A 21,549-nucleotide genomic window follows, 5' to 3' on the forward strand; every position below is an offset into this window, starting at 1 on the left:
GTAGTAGTACTGTGGGAAAAGCAATTCAAATAAATAGCTAATTTAACTATATTTTTATAGCTAAAGATAGGTGGCGTTTTTTTCAAGTGCTGTTTGATCAACGAGACTCACAGACATGAAACATTATTATTAACATTTCCTGGGAGCAGTGACTTTCAATACAACTATGCTGTTATAATCTCAGACGTTTATCTATAAACTGCTTAACCTTCACACAAAAGCCCTTTGTGCTGGATAAAGTTTAAAGCTATTACTTCACGTGATATTTATTCATGATAGGCTACAGCAGTAGTGTTAAGGTAGTAGTACTTCAGTTTAAGGACACTTTGTACTGGCTATTGCTAAATGTTGGGGGAGCTGCTTTTAAAGTTAAGACTGTTGTTTTATCATTCTTTTGTAAAATAAAGTGACCACAATCAGTGACTCATCCTGAAGTTGGAGCACACAGTGGCTTCTGTAGTTTTCATCCAACCACACAGCCAGCGGTGTCTGGTTGGTGCCCAGTGCCAACTATGGTGCACTGGGGCATTGAGGGCAAATGTCTGACCCAGGGGCAGAACTGAAAAGTCAGTGTTGGGAGCTCGAACCCACGGCCTTCTAGTCCAATTTGAGCTACTAGGAGACAAAAAAGCAGACAGCTTTACTGAAAAATATCAAAGAGATTGTTTTTTTAATTTCCTACTGTAACTTTATACTCATTGTTGTTATTATTAAGAATGACTTTTCTTAATTTTCTTAATGACTTTTCACATATGTGATTTTCTCAGGAATGCTGCCATGTGTGGAGAAACAGCCGGTACAAGTTTAAAAAAGCAATGTCATATTTGACTAACCTGTTAAGCCCTCTTTGAACAAGGAGAGTTTGTGAAGTAGTTCAGGTGGGGAGCTGCGTCAGCCTGCACAGGCTGCAAGGGAACAAGGAAAGGTTTATTCCAGGCTGAAAAGAGAAGAAAGGAGACACAACGTTTTGGCTGTGGAGCCTTCTTCTCCTAGACCCTAAACGTTGTTTCTTTTCTTCTCTTTTCAGCGTGGAATAAACTTTGACTTGTTCCTTTGGAGCCTATGGAATGATGTGTTTGTTTTTTCAGAAGATAGGTGAAACCTCCTCCTGAGGGGTGTTGAGATTAACCGGTTTCACTATTCACCTCGATTGAAAACGTCACGGTTTCCAAACCGTGAGACTTTTAGAAGCCTCGCGTTCCCCATTCCCCTGTGCCTGGCTCGGCTCGGCTCACCGAAATTAGCTAACGTTATATTAGTTAGCGTAAATTAGGGCTGGCTCCCTGGCTGGAGCAGTCTGCATGATTAACGTTACTTTCGTTCTCCTTCGAGTTGAATTTGCGGAGAATACCTCTATCGCTTATAAACATTTTTCCTATAATTGGTGCTCGCTACCAGTCCATCCACTGGCCCTGGCGTTAAAGTAAATACACTTTTTACTGACAACGAGTGACGAAGTTCTAAGTCAGGAGAGGGACGGGTTGAGACTGACCTCTCTGAATATTTCCATTTGCCACTGCCTACTTTTACTAATCGTATTTATGTTTTTAATATACAGTAGGTTACATGTTTGATTTGCAGGACCAAAAGAATGCTAGGAAAAAAACCCAAAATGTTTCATTATATCAGCTTTGTGTCTTTTTCCCCTTCATAGTGTCTCAGAATACATTACCTGAAAAAAATCGTAAAACCGTGATTATTTGCTGAGACTATAATCGTACAATCAAAATCTCACACCGTGACATCCCTACTCCTCATTAATGATCAACTAAAATCGCAACCACATTCAAGGAAATCTGGAAGCTTTATTAGGATTAAAAGACTGGTGTTTTCATTAACTGATGATAGAAGTTGTCAACTAAATGCATTTCAGGTGGGTAGCTGCATCAGCATGCGTAGGCTGCAAAGGAACTGTAATAGGTGTATTCCTTGCTGAAAGGAGAAGAAAGAAAACACAACGTTTCGGGTGTGAGCTCACACCTTTGCAACTAAATGTATTGTCTAGTTATAGATTTTATTAACCGGCACTTTCTGACACTGTCATGTAAACTATCTGTTGCTTGTTTACAATTGAAAAAGTAATTGAGGACCGCATACAACAGAATTGTGTTTTACAGTAGCGTCACGGTTTTGACATAAGTAAATATGTGAATCCCATGAAGAATCATTAATCTGGCCCTGGTCAACACCGACACTACTTGTTATTTACACCTGTATATCAACAACTTGCAAAAGTAGCTGCACCGGAAGTGCAGATCGTCACTTCCTCCCCAAACAATCATGGCCGCCCCCAGTCGGAAGAATGTCTTGAGACTATTGTCCCGATTCGGGGCGATTATTCTGACCCGGTTCGGGTTCTGGAACTGCTTCAGCATGCTGATGTTGTTTGCGGAGCGGGCAGATGTCAAGAGGTGAGCAGACGAAACAAATCCACTTGGATGGTTTTAATTCTCGTGTTTATTATGCGGCACAGGCAGATGCGTTAGTGGTCTACGATGATGCGCTTTTCCATTAATATGCATAGTTATAATATAATTGAGTTGCAATTTCATGAGTAAATTAACGCTTCGTTTATGCTTCGCTGTGCTGGCGATATATGCACTGTAATTTTGGTCGAAACAGGCGTATTCGGTCTGCATTAGAGATGTTAGATCTGTCGTTCCTGACGAGTTTACGCGCGTTAATGAAAAATTCGGGAATGAAGCAGATTTAGCTCAATGAAAGAAAGTTTATACGAGAAGTGCTCCACACTGAAATAATATTCAATTTAATCGTTTCTAATAGCGGGTTTTAATTGAAAAAATCGTACGTGTGTTGTTCGGGCGTGACGTTTGTGATCTCAATTTCATATTTAGCTCTTCTTTTTTGTAAAACCATGAGCAAAAAGCAAGATGAAACCTTGCCAGTAAGGCTGCACGGGCGTTTTCGAGTTGTAAACCAGTAATTTGTGGGAAAGGCAGTTAAGATCTTAGCTGGAATGAATTCCTATCCCGACCAGAAGTAGACACGCCCTGTCTTACAAACAGCTCGACAGCCCCGCCGTCTGTAAAACTGTGCTCTCTCTCTTTCTGCAGGAAGCCTGATATTAATATGCCGTATCTGTATGTCGATATGGGGGCAGCTGTCCTGTGTGCCAGTTTCATGTCCTTTGGGGTGAAGAGGAGGTGGTTTGCGTTGGGTGCCGCCCTGCAGTTAGCTGTCAGCACCTACGCTTCCTACATCGGAGGGCAGGTGTACTATGGCGACTGGCTAAAGGTGTGTAGGGTTGGACTGTGCTACAGAGGTGCCAATTAACGGAGGACAGACATTAAAGGGGTTTCTTTTCCTTGTGCTTCTATACCTGCTCTGCACCCACATCCCCTTACCTTGGCTGTAAACCTGTTGTCTTGCCCTTCCAGGCCTGTTAAGTCATGTAAATTGTGTGGTAATCAGCACATTAGCTTCGCGTGGCATCCCTAATATTTAGTGTCGTGGAGTGTCAATTTTAAAATGTGAGCAGGATAAAAACGCATAGACTGGGGATAAGGTCTGGGTCCGGGAGTCGGTGCTCTTTATGGAAACAGGCTGGACCTGTAGGCACTGGGAGGTTCAGGCCTGGACATGCCGGGGCAGTCCGGTCAGCCGCAGTAGCAGCCAGGCGAGTGGGAGCACGTCAGATGGCACTCTCTTTGCTCGCAGCCTTCTTTTTAAAAAAAAATAAATGCCAGCTGTACCTCTTCCCCAGGTGAGGATGTACTCCAGAGCGATTGCCATCATCGGGGGCTTCCTGGTCCTGGCCAGCGGGGCAGGGGAGGTGTACCGGCAGAAACCCCGCACAAGGTCGCTGCAGTCGACGGGCCAGGTCTTCATAGGCATCTACCTGATCTGCGTGGTGAGTGCATCCTCGTGACGGCAGCAGTGCTGGAAAAATCTCAGTGTTGAGGACAAGGAAATGGTGATTCAGAATTCTCACGCAGACAGCAAATTAAAGGGGAGGCACAGCGGCGTAGCGGTTAGCATTGCTGGCTGGGTTCCATTGCCGAGGTGCTGTCTGTGGGGAGTTTGCATGCTAAGAAATAAGCTAAGATCACTTTATTGGCCATATACAATTTCTTGCATTAGGAATTTGTCTTTTCGCAGACCCCAGCTTGCTCTCCATGAGACACACAGACAGGGAGAGAAGCTTGGGGTCAGAGCACAGGGTCGGCCATTTATAGGGCGCCCCTGGAGCAGCTGGGGTGAAGGGCCTTGCTCAGGGGCCCAACGGAGTAGGATTCCTCTGCCAGGCCGCGGGATTTGAACCGGCAACCTTCCAGCCACAGGCACAGATCCTTAGCCACAGAGCCACCGCTCCGCCCTGTGTTCACGTGGGTTACCGCCAAGTGCTCCAGTTTCCTCCCGCAGTCCAAAGACTTTGTGTCCCGTCCAGGGTGTACCCCACCTTGCACCCGATGCTTGCTGGGATAGGCTCCGGCTCCCCCACGACCCTCAGTTGGAAGAGGAAGCAGTTAGAAAAAGCATGGATGGACAGTGAATGAAGTTCACACACCGCAGGGTGCAGTGCATCCAGCAAGTGGGGTGGGGGGGGTGGAGGCTGGGTCTTGCTCGCTCACAAAGCATTGCTCTTCGGCAGGCCTACTCGCTGCAGCACAGCCAGGAGGACAGGCTGGCCTACCTGAACCACATCCCCGGGGGCGAGATCACTCTGCAGCTGCTCTTCGTCCTTTATGGCGTGCTGGCCCTCTCCTTCCTCTCGGGCTACTACGTCCACCTTGCCTCCCAGATCCTGGCCACCCTCCTGCCGCTGGTGCTGCTCTTCATCGACGGCAACATCGGCTACTGGCACCACGGCCGCCACGTCGAGTTCTGGAACCAGCTGAAGCTGATCGGGCAGAACGCTGGGATTTTGGGGGCGGTCCTTATCTTGGCTACTGATGGCTGAGCTTTTCGGGAGCTGTGGGGCAGCTGGAAGAGAGGATGTGCAGAGAGGTCTGGAACCTATTGCCATTACGGCATCTGCACCCTTGCTGCCGATACAGTCAGGACAAGATCCAGGTGGCAGGGGCTCGGCTCAGATGGCCTCGTCGCGGATCGACGGAAACCTTCTTTATCTTCTTATTTCAACCGTAATCTAAGACTGGGAAGTGAATAGAAGTCAACATCGAAAGAATTTGGTCTTTGTGTTTACAGTTCTTATGAATGTGAAGCATTGCTTCACTGCTCGTTTCATTTCTGGGACGCATATTAACCCACCTTCTGGGTGATCAAATAATAGACTGGCTGACATATCGAGAGTTGAATTGCACGGCGGCTGTAAGACAACCCTCAGGAAAAACGCAGGGAAACCGTTTTTCTTTAGATGCACACCTCTCTCTTGAATGTCACACTTTTTTAAAATGTGTAACAACAAAGCCATCCTGACCTTCTGATGGTTTATGCTCTATTGAAACAATAAGGCATGATTAAAATTAGCACTACATTTTTTTACTTGCCTGTGTTGATCACCTTAAACACGTGCAGTTAGCAGAACAGTTTCATCAATGCCTGGATTCAATGTTGACAGATTTAATTCTACAAAGGAACAAGCCACGGGTTTATTCTGTGCTGAAAAGAGAAGAAAGAAAACACGTTTCAGCCGTGGAGCCGTCTTCAGACCTTCCTCACACCTGAAGGCGGCTCCACTGCCGAAACGTGTTTTCTTTCTTCTCTTTTCAGCGCAGAATAAACCTGTGACTTGTTCCTTTGCAGCCTATGCATGCTGAGGCAGCTCCCCACCTGAACTAATTTAATTCTATACTGTTTGGATAGGAATTGTGCACAAAGTGCTTAGTGTAATTATATGCTTTCTGTATTTCTCATTTAGCTTTTAATCTGATAAGTTTACAATATGCTCTTGTTCGTCAAGTTTCTGTTATATGGAGGTGGGGGTGGGTTCTCAGGTCATGTTTTTTTCCTTTTCTATTTACTTGAGTATCTAAGATATTTTGCATAAATGTATAAACTTCACCCCTGTGTGCAGACTGTTCTTAACATTACCATGCACCGTTCGGTGTGCATAGACCATTAACAGTGTTCTCGCCACGAATGGGATTACTTAAAATCATTTGGTTTCTTAGCATGAATTATAAATATATAAACTAGGTAGGCAACTTCACTCTTCATCACAGCACTTGGTTTGCAACAACTTTCTTCCAAAAGCATGCTGGTACTAAAATTAGGAACTAGAATACATGAACACTAGCATAAAGATTACACACAAAGAGCATACAAGATTTAATACAGTGAACTTTTTGCATTAAAGCAAAACATTACCCACAAATATTGTTTCGATCTCATCCCCAAATGTTGCTGACAGGTAGTGAATTTGAGGAAGTGCAGTCTGGTTACACCGGATATAACATTGTAGCCATATTACAAATACAAGACTTTTAGAAAATTTTACGACGTTACAAAACTGCAAGCTGGCAGTACAGATTTTAGCTGCAACTATGTTCTGAAAGTGTCCACTGTGGGTTCCAGAGTGGAGTTGGTCTTTTATAACCAGTGTGGGTCTGCAGTCCAGGAGCAGAGAAACATGGAGCTAGAAGAGTCTGTTTTACAATCAACAAAGGGCCATTTGGTTTTTTTTTTAGTCCTTTGCAAGGCACATGAGAAACCATCCTTCATGCAGCCACTTCAATCAAACAAAAGCACAATGAATGGTCTCAGAAAGAAATACAAATAACACTTAGAAGAAATAAGATGCTTTGCAATTAAAGATAAAAAAAATTAGTGGGGTGTGAAATAAGATTTTTTTCCAATTTGGGAAGTGCAGCTAAAATTTCTGTGAAAAATTCAGTGCAGTTAAAGGCTCCCAGCGAACTGCCTCAGAGCATCAGTGCAAAACCATGTGGATCTCACACCCTGCTCCCAAAATGAAACCGCAATCATCCTCTTCCCCAAAAGCGGCAGTGCTAAATCAATCCCAGCTAGTCTTGCGAATACTCATACTTCTTTATTTGTGGAAAGAGAGCATCAGCCCTTCCAGCTGTCCTTCCCGAAAACAAAAGGTTGTGTTATGATGGGGTTTACCAAGACACTCCGTCACTGTATTAGCAAGAGGGTCACTCAGTTGCGTGACGCCCCCCCGTCGTGGCTGGAGGAGAGGGCGCTCTGGGCAGATGAGTCGGCCCAGGACTCAGGAGTCCAGGGGTCCTCCAGACTCCGTCACGCAGAAGGAATCGGGTATGTTCTTGGCGTACTCTACCAGCTCATAGGAGTCCCGCATGTCCGAGAGCCCAAACCAGAAGACAATCCACCTGCCATTGACGAAGCTGCCATCGCATTTTTTAAAGTACCTGAAAGACATGCAGGAGGAAAGGCATGTAAAGTTGCACAGACCCGGGCACGCTCGGCATCAAACATACTTTGTTCCATGAATCCAAAACTCATTGCAAGTCTATTTTCTTCTCTCCATCAAGTCTTGATGACAATACGAGCCCATGCTGCAGCATCTGGTGTTAAGAGATCAGCCAGTTTAGAGCCTCTTCCTTTCACCTGCGAGTTGGGAGACAGTCACGGTGCACACCAGCCTTGCATTCCTATTCCTCTCCCCTCTTCGTCCTGGGCGCTGTACTCACCAGGGGTTAATGCGGTTGGTGCTCTGGGATCTCCAGAAGAGGGCCCCAAGGTCCCGTCGGATGCGCTCCCACAGGATCTGGCTGGCGCCCTGGCCTTGCCTGCTGCTGCTCACCACGAACTTATCCAGGTATGGTGTGCGGCTTCTCACGGGCTCCTTCGTGATGACAGCCACCGCGCTGTACCTGCAAAAACGAGTCCCCCCCCCCCCACTGTTAAGCACCCACATGGTTTGCCACCTCTTTCATTTTGCCTCAAGCTTCAGTACCATCCACCCACTATCAGGAAGATGCTTGTCCTGTTGGAAAGCCCAGCGCCAGTCCTGGAAACAGGGCAGTCTGTGCGATAAGGGTTTGCTTTCAGCTTTTGCAATGATGGCAGTACAGGAATTCTCCATCTCCGCTCAAACAAGGAACAAGAGATCTGCAGTGCAGGCAAATATTGGTTTTGCTGCAATTCTGTGCTTCCCAAATATTCGTTTTTGCCACATGTTTCAGGTTTGGCACGACTCTTTTCAGAAATCTTGATCTGTTCTCACACCCCTATTCTGAAGCGCACTGCTGCTTGTTCATGGTGATGTGCAATGAAGGAGGTATGCAGGAGTTCCTTTCTTTTTTCAGTTTTTATCTCCTACAGCCAGATCTGATCAGCCCCTGGTTTACTCACTCTTCGGAAAGGTAGATGGAATGCAGCCGGCCCTTCAGAGAGGCAACGTAATCCTCTTTCAGGTTCTTCCCAAAGGACTTGTTGATCAAGGCCAGGAGCCGGTCGACATCTATCTCATCCAGGCTGCTGTACCTAAGGGAGAAGCAGTAAGGAGAGTGGAGGAGTGCTGAGCAGGAACTCTGAACAAGCAGATCTACCAGGCTTGTCCAACACCAGACAATGCCTGCAATCACGTCCTTTATTTCAAAGGCTGTAACTAAAAACTAAACTTTGTTTAATCCTGTTGTACACAAAGAGCCAGGGTTAAGAACATACAATATGTACAGTGCCTTGCAAATGTATTCGCCCCTTCTTTCACCTATGTGGCGAAAAAGAGTGCTCAGTTTCAACATTCAAGTTTTGAAGAAACTATTCACTTTAAAAAAAATGTGCATATACTGTACCACTGGAAGGGGGTGAATACTTTTCCAGGGCAATGTCGGTATATAACTTTATAAGCAGCAACTAACAACAGGTGCGGGTGTTATTCATCTTACAGAAATCCAAATATCCTACAATCATCAATGAATTGAAAATACAATTTTGGAATTGTTGAAGAAAACTCTTCACTCAGGTTAGGTATGGTCAAGTCCCTTATTCATGCGCATGGGGAAGATACAATCATGCAGAGCTGAGAGCAGCCTCTCATACAGATCTGTGAGCAACCTCTTCAACCAGATGGTAAATGTAATGGGTTTTATACAGTAAATTCACACAGGAAAGCACATTCTACATTTCCATATTAGGAGTTGTTTTTCTCTTATCAAGAAGCAATTTTACTTTGTATAGAGACAAAATGAAGTAAGTAAACAGAAGGTGTGAAATGAGCTAGACATTCTGCAGCTGTAGCATTAATATTAAAAAGTCAAATATTATGCTTGACTTAGCCTTTTATGCTGTTGCTAAGCAGAAAGGGCACATGAGCAAAAGGCAAATAGTCGCTATATTACATACTTAAAAAAAGGTAAATGTTCAAATTCTTCCTCAGAATACATACCTGTGGATGGGTTCTCCATTCTTAAACAGGGTCCCCGAACCTGGATCATGAGAGAACAGCTTCTGCATTAACAACCACCTAACAGTGTGTTCTGCTTCTTTCTCAGTAACATACAGATGCACTGTTCCAGCTCCTTAGTGAGCCTTTGAGTTTTAATAATTACTTCCCAAGAAAACAACTTCTACTGAAATGTTTTAGACTAAAGAGGAGGGGTTAAGGTTTTATATTATCCCATTCCAGCAATTTTCTCTCAAACCATGGTGTTCTAGCACATATACATTAAGTTAAGGGCATTTTCTTCCAACGGCAATGATATAAACTGCTGCGCCTTACTGGATGGGTAATCAACTATGTTAATACCACCCCCTAGTGGCGAAACATGGAACTGCATGCTCAGTAGGATTCATGAGCTTGCCCTCTACTGACAGCTGAGCACCAGTCTTTACCCCTGTGGCTGAAGAGCTCGGTGAGCAGCGTGCTGGCCGAGGTGATGACGGCAGAGGACTCGCTGGGCAGCTGGTTCAGGAGGTCCACGATGGTCCTGACCAGACGCTGCTCCTGGACGCTGATCCACTCTGCCTCTGACAGAAGCGCCACGTCAGCAGGCAGGGTGACCTGGCCCACCACCTGAGGCAGAAGGAAGGCAAGAGCAAGGTTCAAGCCCATTGGGAAACACTGCCCTGAAACCACAACACCGATCACAGGCAGAACAAGAGAGTGAAACACGAACTGCAGCTCTATCACCTTGCAACTCACAGGCAGGCCGCTGGAGCTCAGCAGGTGTGAGCCTGGCCAGTACCTGGATGGGAGACTCCTGGGAAAGCTAAGGATGCTGCTGGAAGAGGTGTTAGTGGGGCCAGTAGGGGGTGCTCACCCCGCAGTCTGTGTGAGTCCTAATGCCCCAGTATAGTGATGGGGACACTATACTGTCTTTGGATGAGACATTAAACTGAGGACCTGACTCTCTGCGGTCATTAAAAATCCCAGGGCATTCTCTCAAAAAGAGTAAGGGTGTCACCCTGGTGTCCTGGCCAAATTTCCCATTGGCCCTCACCAATCATGGCCTCCTAATAATCCCCATCTCTGAACTGGCTTCATCACTCTGCTCTCCTCCCCACTGAGAGCTGGTGTGTGGTGAGCGTACTGGTGCATCATCCAGGTATGGCTGCACACTGGTGGTGGTGGAGAGGATCCCCATTACCTGTACAAGGCTTTGAGTGGAGTGTCCAGAAAAGCGCTAGAGAAGTTTGAGGAATTATTCTCATTATGAACATCTTTACCTTGTGGCTCTGGTTGCGGATTCCCCCCGAGCTGTTGAGGAACATCACTTTGAGGGGCTGCAGGGCTTTTGAGATGGCAGCGGTGACGTCCAGCGAGTCCAGCACCACAGAGCAGCCGCTGACGCTCCTGCCCACCGGGCACACCAGTGGGATATTCCCGCAGTCCAGGCTCCACTGCAGCAGCCCGGCGTCCACTGCAATGTTGTTCCCACACCTGTCCAGCAGGGGGCACCAAAGAAAAGTGTCAGACCACCCGACTGTCTCCTACCTGCTCATTCCAGCTCTGGATCGGTGGGGAGCCGGAGTCTATCCCAGCAAGCAATGGGCGCCATGCAGGGTACGCCCTGGACAGGACGCCATATCCACCACAGGGAACATACAAACACAAACGAGCACGTATTCACACCGGGGCCAACCTTCCCCGAAGCCAGTTAACCCACCATCATGTCTTTGGACTGTGGGAGGAAACCCACGCAAAACGTGGGGAGAACATGCAAACTCCACACATACAGCTCCCCCAAATCGGGCCTCAGTGCAATCCAGCAATGCTAAGCACTGCACCACTGTGCCTAAAAGGCCCTTTCTGTCCCCCACAATCCAGAACACCTGCAAAAAAACAGGGTTATATGCTCATGTCACTCAAATTTGAAGGAAAATTATGCATCTTAAAAGAGTGCAGGTTAAATGTGATGTCATGATTTAAACTAGAATGATAAGAGGCACAGAGGCCCAGCAGCGCTAGGATTGCAGAAGGAGGTATCAAGCCGATTACATATTTGTAAGGATTAAAAACCAATATCCTCCTAACACCAATGAGAACTCGCCTGTGCCCAGCACCAGATGGCACGTCCTGGGCAAGCAGCAAGGACTCGGCGCTGAAGAAGGGCATAACGCTGACGGAGTTCCTCTGCAGCGCCTCTGCGAGAGCCTGGCAGCGCCGCACCACGGCCGCCCTGGGGCCGAAACAAGGCCCGGTCAGCACGGCCTCCATCTCCTCCGCCCGCAGCCCCATCACCACCACGGGCTTCATATCCATCCGCTGCAGGAAAGAGAGCCCGAAGGCCAGGCTCTGCGTCATCTCCCTGCTCTTCAGAACAGACTCGTCCACCTGCGGATTAAAACACACAAAGAAACCGTAACTGTTGCTGCCTAAAGACAAACTAAGCTCTTGTGTCTGCAGGGACCAGACTGAGTCACCATTGTGTTCTGCAATATAGCAAGTAACTGAGGAGATTCATGTCTCCTGCCAGATTCATGCATTCAAGGTGTGAAGTTCATTAATATGTTGCTTCACTGCTATTTCAGAAGATCAGGAGATTAGTAAATGAGAGAAGGCTACACAGCCCATCTGACTAATGCGGTTGCTTGTAGTTTCATTGTATCTATTCCTTTCTTACAAGAGACTGAGTTTCGTCAGTCTGGCGCTGGTTTCAGACAGTGCTCTGCATTAAAAGTTATTTTAGAAAGAGACCAACAAAAAACATCAAACAGGATGATTATAATCCTCGTCGTTCGTGGAAACGCCAGCACAGCACAGTCGGCGCGGCGCTTTGTGTCCGAGTTTGCACGCCGCGCGAAGCCGGCACCTTTAGGGTCCTGGCATCCTAGTTGCACTGCTTTCAAAAGAAAAGTCTCCCAAAAGAGAGCATCGGGGGGCGGGGGAATAAATCCTGGACAAGGTCAAATTGAATTTCCAACAAAACGGGGAAGATTGTGATGTCGAGACCCCCAGCTAATTGAAAATGACCGTTCTTCATTCACTTTCGTGTCAGTGCTAATGCTATTGGGGTTTTTATATCCGCTTGCCATAGTGGCAGAGTGCAATGGTGGACGGGGAAAAGTCATTTCTGCCATTCAACATTAGCAAGGCCGTAAACGCGAATGAAGAATGGTAATTTTCTCAGGCTGTAGGTCTCGGTGTCTCATTTCGCCAAAAAAACAGGATACACGACATTTTTGTTTTGTCAGACATGTTTCTGGTCAGAGAGACGGACAGAAATATTTATCTCCGCAACGGAAAGGAAACTTGTCAAACACACAAAAGTGTGTGCTATTTCATGGAGGAAACCAGTATATTCAGCACCAGTATATGTAATTATTAGGGGGAAAAAAACTCCTAAACCTAAGTCACGTTAAAAGAATGCTGCACACCTGAAGAGGGCTCCACGGCCGAAACGTTGTGCTTTCTTTCTTTTTTCCAGCAGGGAATAAACCTGTTGCTTGTTCCTTTGCAGCCTACGCATGCTGACGCAGCTACCCAATTGAATTTTATCTACTCATAACAACTTGCGTTTGTATAGTTTTCTTTTTATTAAAGCGATACCCCGTGTATAGAAATACATCAGTTTATTGCGGTATTTAGTGCTTGCGCAGCTATTAGCCAAAAAAAAAAACAACAAGTCGTCTTAAATTTATAGGATTTTTTTTTATCAAAATGAAACAAGTCAATGTACTGGAAGGAGTTTACGGAACCGTATTTGCTGCAATACTACCGTGCTGCTACTCTGGGTCGAGAGGTCCCGGTGCTTTTAGCGTCGCACTCACCTCCAGCACCGCGAAAGCAGGGGACTGCGTTAAGGTGCTCCTCTGAAACTGGGTCAGCCAGTACCTGGCCTCCCTGGAGTCGCCGCCGATCTCGCCGAGAAACGCCTTCACATCCCTGCCGATCAGCGTGCGGCTGGGCAGATCGACCCCGGGCTTGGCGAAGTCCTGCTGGGCCACAGCCGGGCTGGGGCTCCCCCAGCCATCGGCGCCCAGGGAGCTCATCTGCCGCTGGAGACCGCCCGGCTTCCGGGGAGTCTGCGCCGAGACCGCGGGTTTCGACAGGAGGTGACCCGCCACCGTCCTGCAGCTGGAAGAACCAGCCTTAACTTTTGACATTTTTCTCGCATTGACAAACTTTCTGCAACAAGACGCGACCGATCTACGGATTTCAACTGTCCCTCCGGGAGGGGCGTGGTGGCGGCGGCCCCGCCCGTGTTGCTATGGAAACACGTGCATAATGGCGTTTTCCCTGGCGAGCAGACCTCAGATCCTCATAAGAACTCCCCTTACCAAAAAAAAAAACGCACGGTGCATTGCTCTTCTGGTTCACATTGCTCCTTATTTGCGTTAATATTGAAGTGTTTAAAGGTTTTTCTGAAGACAAACGATATCGCTTCCCGTATTTACAGAATCTAAAAAGTAAAATATGTATATTTAGAAAAAAAAATATTCGATTTATCACGCGCAAGAATACAATGAGGTTGCAATGACATGTAAGCCCAAAATGTAGTTCCATAACGCCTAGGGGCCCACAAGCATTCGGGATGTGTCGGCATAAAATGACAACGCGCTTGTTAATTTAGAATTATAATCATGATTTATTATATATAATTTATCATTATAATTTAATGCAACTTGTGTTAATGGGCGCATAACCCATGAGCTGTTTTAGACATGGCCACGAGGTGACGCTGTCTCTGCAACTGCTTTGACGGTCAAAGGTTGGGGTCGTGGGAGAGAGCACGTTTCATCTGTCTGCTCTGGTACTTGTGACGAGTAACTCCGGAGGAGCCGGTGTGTACGAGGGGTATAGTAAGGGATTATAAAACGCCACGTTAATGCTTCAATTTAGATTTTTATCCGCGATGTTCCTTCTGGAGAGCGAGGTGTTAGGTAACAGGGATTGCGCGACACGCAGTGGCTTAGATAACGTTATTACTTGTGGTTTAACACAAATCCATTTGATTTTAAGGGACTAGAAGATGCATACCAGGGCAGTGCTTTTTAGAGAGAAAAAAAAACAAATCCATTGGAAAAACCGTTGATAGTACGTTTGATAATAATAATAAAAAAACTTTATTTTTATATAGCGCCTTTAAAGGTGGCTTCTCAAAGCGCTTAAATAAATAACATTAAATAACATTAAACTTAACATTACTGCAAAATGAAAGAGACAAGAACCGTAAATCAGGACACTAGAGAAGGTGTTGTTAACGATCACATTCAGGAAGGCAAACTTCACGAGTGGAACACGTGGCGGGACAGAAACACGCACACCCACCCCGGTCAGTGCCTCCAGTGTCATGTAATACGTGATGGCGGTTGGAGATGACGCTCCTGTTTTTCATTCGCCCAGTTCTCGAATTGATAGGTGCGAGTACGGGCTGCGTCCGCCATGTTAGAAAAAAATATTGGGTTTTTCCACTTAAAAAAATAAAACCTTCCTTAGGGGAATGATGTATTTAAGTGTAAAAGACTGACGAGGAATTAAAGAGAATTCCTTCCCCTCGGCTCCTGGTCTTCCTTTCTCTATTAGAGTCCACAGCCTCCCTCTGGATATTTCTAAGAAGCGACAGGACAGCTCTTGATCGCATCAAGCAAAAATATCAGATTTACGGAGATGGTGGGGGGGGGACGGTTTTTTCTTTAATCGTTGCACTAATCTGTGCGGCCGTATGGTCGCGGATAATGATCACGTGGTTATGGACTGTTTCCTACCTTGTGGGCCAATGGGTGTCGTCGGGTGACATTTATTGCCGAAATCTAATTTGTTGTTTAGAGGTGAGCAGGCAGCACATCACAGCTGTAGACCCCCAGAGGAGAAGGAGGAAAAAACATCGGAGTGGCATATGACAACTTCTCTCTCTTAGCACCCAGGACTGATCCAGAGGGGTCTTTCCTTCATAGTGAGGAAGGAGCTGTCCAGGGGAGGAAGAGATTTGGAGCTCCTTTACCTTGCTGATTATTAATGGAGGAAGAAGGGAACCTGAACAAACATTCATGCAGCTGCTTAGTCCTTTTTCCACACTGAAATGGTTTATTGTAAAATCTGACCTGTTCAAAATCAGTTCAAAATCAGGCTGCAATGATCACCTCGAGTGACACTCAGTCCAGAAGTTCTATGAGTTTTAAGAAATTAAACATAAATTATGAAATTCTTGCTTTTTTTCCCCTCTCATCAACCTGCCCACTTTGAAATCCCCCAAATTGTGTCCCCCCCCCACCCCCCACCCCCCCAGAATGGAACAGGGTTTGTGTGTGGAGCCTATTACAGAAGTGACATTGTCTACATTGCAGAGATGTCAGACTCTACCATGTCTATCCGGACTGTGGAGTCTCTTAGCAGACCCAGTGCATTAATATTGTAACTTTACAGTCCATAACGGGAATCTCATTTAAAAGTTGGTCAGATAACATGGCAGTTTGATTTTATTTTAGAGTCCTCTCAGCATTAAAAACGGCATTTTCACTCTGCACCATTTCAGTTCATTACAAGAGATTCAAGATCACGCTGGGCACCACCGGAGTTTATGAGCTCAACTGCCTCTGTGAAAACACGTCAGCCCTGATGCAGCACATTCTTTTCCTAGTGCGTAACAGTAATACATCAACACGTCTGTCAGCGTTGTGGGTAAGAGGGCCCAATCACGTGCCATTAAAAAAAGCCTCACTGAACTGGAGAGGCATGCACAGACACAACACCCAGTTTTGCAAGGTGGCCGATGTTCACGACTGCGAAGAATCCATTCAGACAGCCCTGCAAGGCTGGGATTACAGCCCATAGTCGCGGCTCTCGGCAAGAGGTGCCTCTTGTCCGTTTTCGCCCAAAACGACTCGCTACAGTTGTCTGCTGGGCCGACGAAACGCCATGTAGAGGAGGGCCACACCGCACTGCAGCCGAGAGGAGCCGGTGAGGTACCCAGCTCTGGCACAAACACAGCTGACAGCCAGCAGCATTATTCTCGTCCTCCAGTTCTGCCATGCACGCAGGGGGCAATAGAATGAGATTCCCCCATTAGAAGCCGAGGATTACACACATCACGGCTGCTGTCCTCATGGGCTTTCAGGCTTTTCCGAATCACGTGACGTGGGAGGGGTGTCCCGTTTTGCAATTTGCTGGGGGCTGCACTCCTTACCGTGCAGGATTTGCTTTTGGTGATCCATATAAGCCAAAGAAGCCTGGAGCAGAGGGGGTAAGAAGTGTCCGTGGTATAAAAACAGCTGCCTGGCAGGAGTGGACAGTAAGCAGCTGGCAGATGTTGCTGGATCAGAGAGATCCTGCAGGGAATGGGGTGCTACTCTGCGGGGGATAGTAACCCACCGTCCCTGGAGCGGGCCAGTTATTTCTCCTGGGGGTCCGAGCCCTCGGCCTCGCTCCAGGTCTTTCCCTGGTTCTTCTTGCGGTTCCTCTCGGCCATGACGATGGCCGCGATGACGGTGACCAGCACGGTGACCGTGATGACCAGCACCGTGGCGGTCTCGGCCACGCACAGCTGGCTGTCCACCCAGGCGAGCGAGGCGCCGGCCAGCTGCCAGGGCTCGTGGCAGGTGATGTTCTTGTAGTCGTCGATGTGGAGGTGCCGCACGCTGAGGATCTTGCTGAAGACGCGGTGCAGGTCGCAGTCGCAGTCCCAGGGGTTGCCGGCCAGCTGGAGGTGCGTTCCCGGGGTGTGCAGGTTGAGGAACGTCTTGAATTTGAGGTGCTCCAGGCCGTTCCCCTCCAGCCCCAGCAGGGAGAGGCTGTGCAGCGAGGTGAAGACTTCCGTGTCGATCTTGGAGATGTTGTTCTGTCCCAGCAGGAGCACTTCCAGGCTCTGCAGCATGGCCAGCGTCCCCTCCCGCAGGACCCTCAGCTGGTTGCCCTGCAGGAAGAGGTGGCGCAGTCGGGACAGGCCCCGAAAGGCCCCCGGCTCCACTATCCGGATGCGGTTGTGGCTCAGATCCAGCTTCTCCAGGTTCTCCAGCCCTTCCAGGCTGAGGAACTCCAGGGTCTCCAGGTCGTTCCTGTCCAGGTGCAGCTCCCGCAGCGACGCCAGGCTGTGGGAGAAGTCCGGGGGCAGCCGGTGCAGCTCGTTGTGACTCAGGTCCAGCTTCTCCAGGAAGGCGAGAGAGGAGAACGCCTGAAACAGCGGCAACAGTAACAGGTTACCCTTCTACATCACCCACTCCTGCCAAGCCAGCTTCCTCTGAACATTTTAATAGAAAAGGTCATCCTTGCCGACCACCGATAAAACTAGGACAGACCAGCAAGGATGGTGAAATACAAATTAAGAAAGCTAATTCCTGAAAATAGGGCTGGTAGGTAATAAATGACCTACATTCTGCAGTGACGTTATCTTTTACCTGGGGCTCCAGCGACCGTATGCCGCTGTCCGACAGCACCAAGATCCGCAGAGACCACAGACCACTGAAGGAGTGACTCTGCAGCTCCGACAGATTGTTGCCCCCGAGATCCAGGAGCCACGTGCCGTGGGGCATGGTCCGGGGCACGTGGGTGAGCCCGCGGGCCCGGCAGTCGACCAGGTTGGAAGAGTCGTAGCACAGGCAGTGGTGGGGGCAGAGCTTGGAGGACCCCGTCAGGGCGGCGGCGAGGAGGAGCAGAAGAGCCGGCCGGAGCATCTCCACCTGCAGGACCTCCAAGAGCCTGGAAAAGGAAGGCGGGTCTGGCTCTGCTCTCCCTGGGGTGGGCTTGGCTTTATTTATGTGGAGTCAACCTTTCCGAACAGCAGACTTGTCCTCCAGATGCAACATCTGCAACAACACAGCAGAACCCACCCCCACCCGCCCGGAACACATTTAGCAACTCGTTCCAACTTGCTTTGAGAATGCAGCTACCCCTTGGGATGCCCTCCGATAACGATGGAAAATATTCCCCAACATTTTTCCAGATTGGAGATCGGGAAGGAGGAGGCACAGCAAACACAGACGCGCTTTGTCGCACAGCAAAGAGACGAAGCTCTAATCTTCGTGTGGCTGCTCAATACCAAAGCTACAAGATGCTAAGAGCAATCGTGGCCCTAGATGAGGTCATGATCTCAGATGTGAGGAAGTTTCTTGGATTGGATTGATGAGCACCTTTGACAAAAAATGGAAAGATAATATTAGCTACCTGGTCAGGCTGTTGAGGGTCCCCGTTTGATCCTTCAACAGGCTACTAGCAACAAAGTGCACATGATGGAAGAAATGTCCTTATGTTTGGAAGATATTGTCTCATACTTCCACAAGTCTTTGCTCTAATCCCCAAATTGTGAGCGAAGTAGCCTGTGCCCCTGAAGGTGCAGTATTAGGCAAAGGGGTTTTGACTTCTGGGGGAGTACTCAGCAGTACCAGTGACCCCAAGATTCTGCCAGAGGCTCTGGCTGTCCACAGTTAAATACAATTTTGGATGACCTCCAGCAAAAAAGGAGCTGGATTTATTGTAGAGCAGAGCCTCATATAATTCCCTGTAAAAATCTGATTATATAAACAGAGGAAGCAGCTGGGTCGCTGGGTTATCGGAGTCTTTTTTTCTGTGCTTGGCTGCGCGGGCGCGGTCTCCATCGAACTCAAACTGCTTGAAATGAAATCAAACCGCACCTTGAAATGCATGTAGCGGACATGGCATTAATCGTTTTATAAGCATTCAAAACTATATTCCATCATAATGAAAAATAGCAAATAATTTACCTGGGAGGAAGCATTATAGGTTTTAAAAATTAAACACAGACGTGGCATATAAAATATGCCACCTAACGTAAGAATCGTGAAAACTGCTCTGCATTAAAGCTGTAGCATTTTTCTATTTCCGATATTAAGATTTATGCTTACAGTAATACCAAGACCAAACTGCTAAAAGACTTTGACCTTCCCTGTAGTACTGAAAAACATCCTCAAAAAAGTCGGATAGGTGCTGCTCTCCCTCGGGGCGGTAAAAGCGAGTTGTTTCTGTCGTAACAGCGTCGAGATCTTGATGAAGTTGTCTCCCGGCTCTGTTAGACTGATTGATAGGGCAATTCGATTGCCGCGAGCAGTGTCCATTCATAATTGAACAAGGTGCGAGTCGTACCATATGGCTGAACACCATAAACAACTTAATGAACTAGATTAAAAATTCATATTCTGCGTTCAGTTGTTTATTGTTCAATCCTCTGCTTCTGGAAAACTGCACAGGCGGTGGGTGAAATTCAAATTATGTAATGTTTTTGACAGCGTCAACTGAATTCACACCAAACTGTTAGAAATACGCAAAATTGATTTAAAAAAATGCTTATTTTGATATGTCTCCAAGGCTCTAGTTATATTTTCCCCCACGCTAACGAAACGATTCTGAAATTGTCCACGTTAAATCCAGGCTTAAAGATGTTCTTGACAAAAAACACACTTATGTAACTATGCAAAGCTACAGATAGGCTACATTCTTCTTTTAGCCAAATTATTGAAACATTAAACAACATGCAGAGTTCAGGTTAAAATAAATGTAGGAGTTTTTGTGCGACTTACCTGAAGGCTGTTTTGAAAGCAGTTTGCTACCTAAACAGTACGCAAGCTTTTCTTGATCTCATAATATTACTAATAATAAAATACTAAAACCCTGCTGCTTTTCGAATAGACTCACTGTTGTTTTGAAGCAGGTTTAAAAGTATTGGAGATGCAGAAACAAACAAACAAAAAAAAAGACTTACCTCACATCCTCCATCGCAGGAGAGAGGGCTCTGGCGATGCGTCTCTGCAAACCGTTCGCGTCCTTTGGAGAGAACAGCGCTCGACTGAGCCTGCTCTCGCTCTCTCTCTCTTCCTGACTCTCGTCCGCTGCAAAGGTAGTCTTTCTCACCCCCCCTTCTGTTGCAGTTATCCGTGTACAAATCCCGTTTAATGTTTACCTGCTCAGAAATAAAACGCTTTCTGATAGGCATCAATATTTCATGCATTTTTAGTACTTGAACGAAATCTTTCAGTGTACGTATCGCTCAGAATTAAACTGATGTGTTATATTTACGATACTGAGCAGGGCTGCCAAACTCAATTACAGGACGGTGTAGTATCTTCTGTTGTTCTTTTTGTTCCAACCTAAGCAGTCGATTAAACACTTAAACAATTAACCTAAGTATTTTCTTAGACGTATTTGGGATTTTTCTTAAGGCTTCTTTTTACTAAAATCACCTATGCAGTAAATGCATTCGCACACCCGTCTTAATCAGGACAGTCATCGGTCCTACTGGGGGAGGAATCTAAAACAGACCTGCAGCCCAGTGTGTGATCTCCTCTCACAGCTTGGGGAACAGAGAGCGAGCCTCTAAAACAATAATACAATTATTAATAAACATAATATTACGACAGTACTGTCATCGTCCTATTCATCCAGCCAGTCCATCACAGGGCGAACAGACACAAACACACGCACACACACCAGGGCCAGTTTTCCCAGAAGTGGATTAACCTACAAGGATGTCTTTGGTAGACTGTGGACTGTGGGCAGAAACTCGAGCACACTGAGGAAATTCACTCGAACACGAGGAGAACATACAGACTCCTCACAGACAGCACCCAGGTCCGGTATTGAACCCAGTCCCCGGCGGTGCAAGGCACCATACCCCTCATAATTGTCCTAAATGTTTGTAAATATGTAATAATTGTAAAGGAAGAGATAAAGGTTTATTCCACCCTCCTTCAGGTATGGAGACGACTCTGAAGGAAGAAGCAGCTGAAGAAAAACTCCACACCCAGAACGTTGCGTCTCTTTTCTGCGCGGGTAAACCTTTACCTGTTCCTTAGCAGCCTGGCGCAGATACCGACTCGAACTTTTTTTTTTTTACTGATTGTTGCTGCTTTGGCGATACTGTAAGCAATCGGTCATGCAAACAGTGAATTTGAATTGAAAACACAAATGACGCCAACCATGTAACCGAGACCCCGGTTGGAACAAATTAGAATGATGTAATTAGCTGAATCACTGCAATAATTCTCATCAGACACTCTGAGGCGATTAATCCGTAACTGCACCGTTAATGCAGTGAGCATCTTGTTTAATCAACCGTAAAGTACCTTAAGAAAGATGTCGTAATGAGAAAGTTCTTAATTGATTAATTGGCTCTTCAGGCTGGAACAAAGCCCGGAGGAGCTCTGTTTACACCGCGCTCTGCCTGCGCTTCTTTCACGGCTTAGCGAAAACACGACGTGCTCTGTGTTCTGGGCTGTACCGGCACTGAGGGAGACAGCGTGGCAGCAATG

At 46.9% G+C, this 21,549-nt stretch overlaps 3 protein-coding genes across 3 annotated transcripts; 1 reads left to right on the top strand and 2 right to left on the bottom strand.

Annotated features, from left to right (window-relative positions):
* The first annotated feature begins 2,279 nt into the window (after positions 1-2,279).
* On the top strand, positions 2,280-5,985 carry tmem101 (transmembrane protein 101). Its single transcript, XM_088906381.1, has 4 exons — positions 2,280-2,411; positions 3,075-3,255; positions 3,725-3,871; positions 4,613-5,985. Exons 1-4 carry the CDS (start codon positions 2,281-2,283, stop codon positions 4,919-4,921), a joined length of 768 nt encoding a protein of 255 aa, XP_088762507.1. The 5' UTR covers position 2,280; the 3' UTR covers positions 4,922-5,985.
* A 254-nt stretch (positions 5,986-6,239) lies between these two features.
* Positions 6,240-13,558, bottom strand: nags (N-acetylglutamate synthase). The gene is made up of 8 exons (XM_088906006.1): positions 13,123-13,558; positions 11,403-11,686; positions 10,579-10,792; positions 9,745-9,925; positions 9,299-9,338; positions 8,263-8,394; positions 7,599-7,781; positions 6,240-7,316 (listed from the first exon to the last, which is right to left on the bottom strand). The coding sequence occupies exons 1-8, from the start codon at positions 13,456-13,458 to the stop codon at positions 7,157-7,159; spliced, it is 1,530 nt and encodes a 509-aa protein (XP_088762132.1). The 5' UTR covers positions 13,459-13,558; the 3' UTR covers positions 6,240-7,156.
* Positions 13,559-16,682: 3,124 nt separating this feature from the next.
* Positions 16,683-18,056, bottom strand: LOC148814755 (uncharacterized). The gene is made up of 2 exons (XM_088906455.1): positions 17,686-18,056; positions 16,683-17,462 (listed from the first exon to the last, which is right to left on the bottom strand). The coding sequence occupies exons 1-2, from the start codon at positions 17,959-17,961 to the stop codon at positions 16,683-16,685; spliced, it is 1,056 nt and encodes a 351-aa protein (XP_088762581.1). The 5' UTR covers positions 17,962-18,056.
* Positions 18,057-21,549: the final 3,493 nt, after the last annotated feature.

This window comes from Atractosteus spatula, chromosome 26 (genome assembly GCF_055471065.1).
Source record: "Atractosteus spatula isolate fAtrSpa1 chromosome 26, fAtrSpa1.hap1, whole genome shotgun sequence".
Taxonomy (NCBI): domain Eukaryota; kingdom Metazoa; phylum Chordata; class Actinopteri; order Semionotiformes; family Lepisosteidae; genus Atractosteus; species Atractosteus spatula.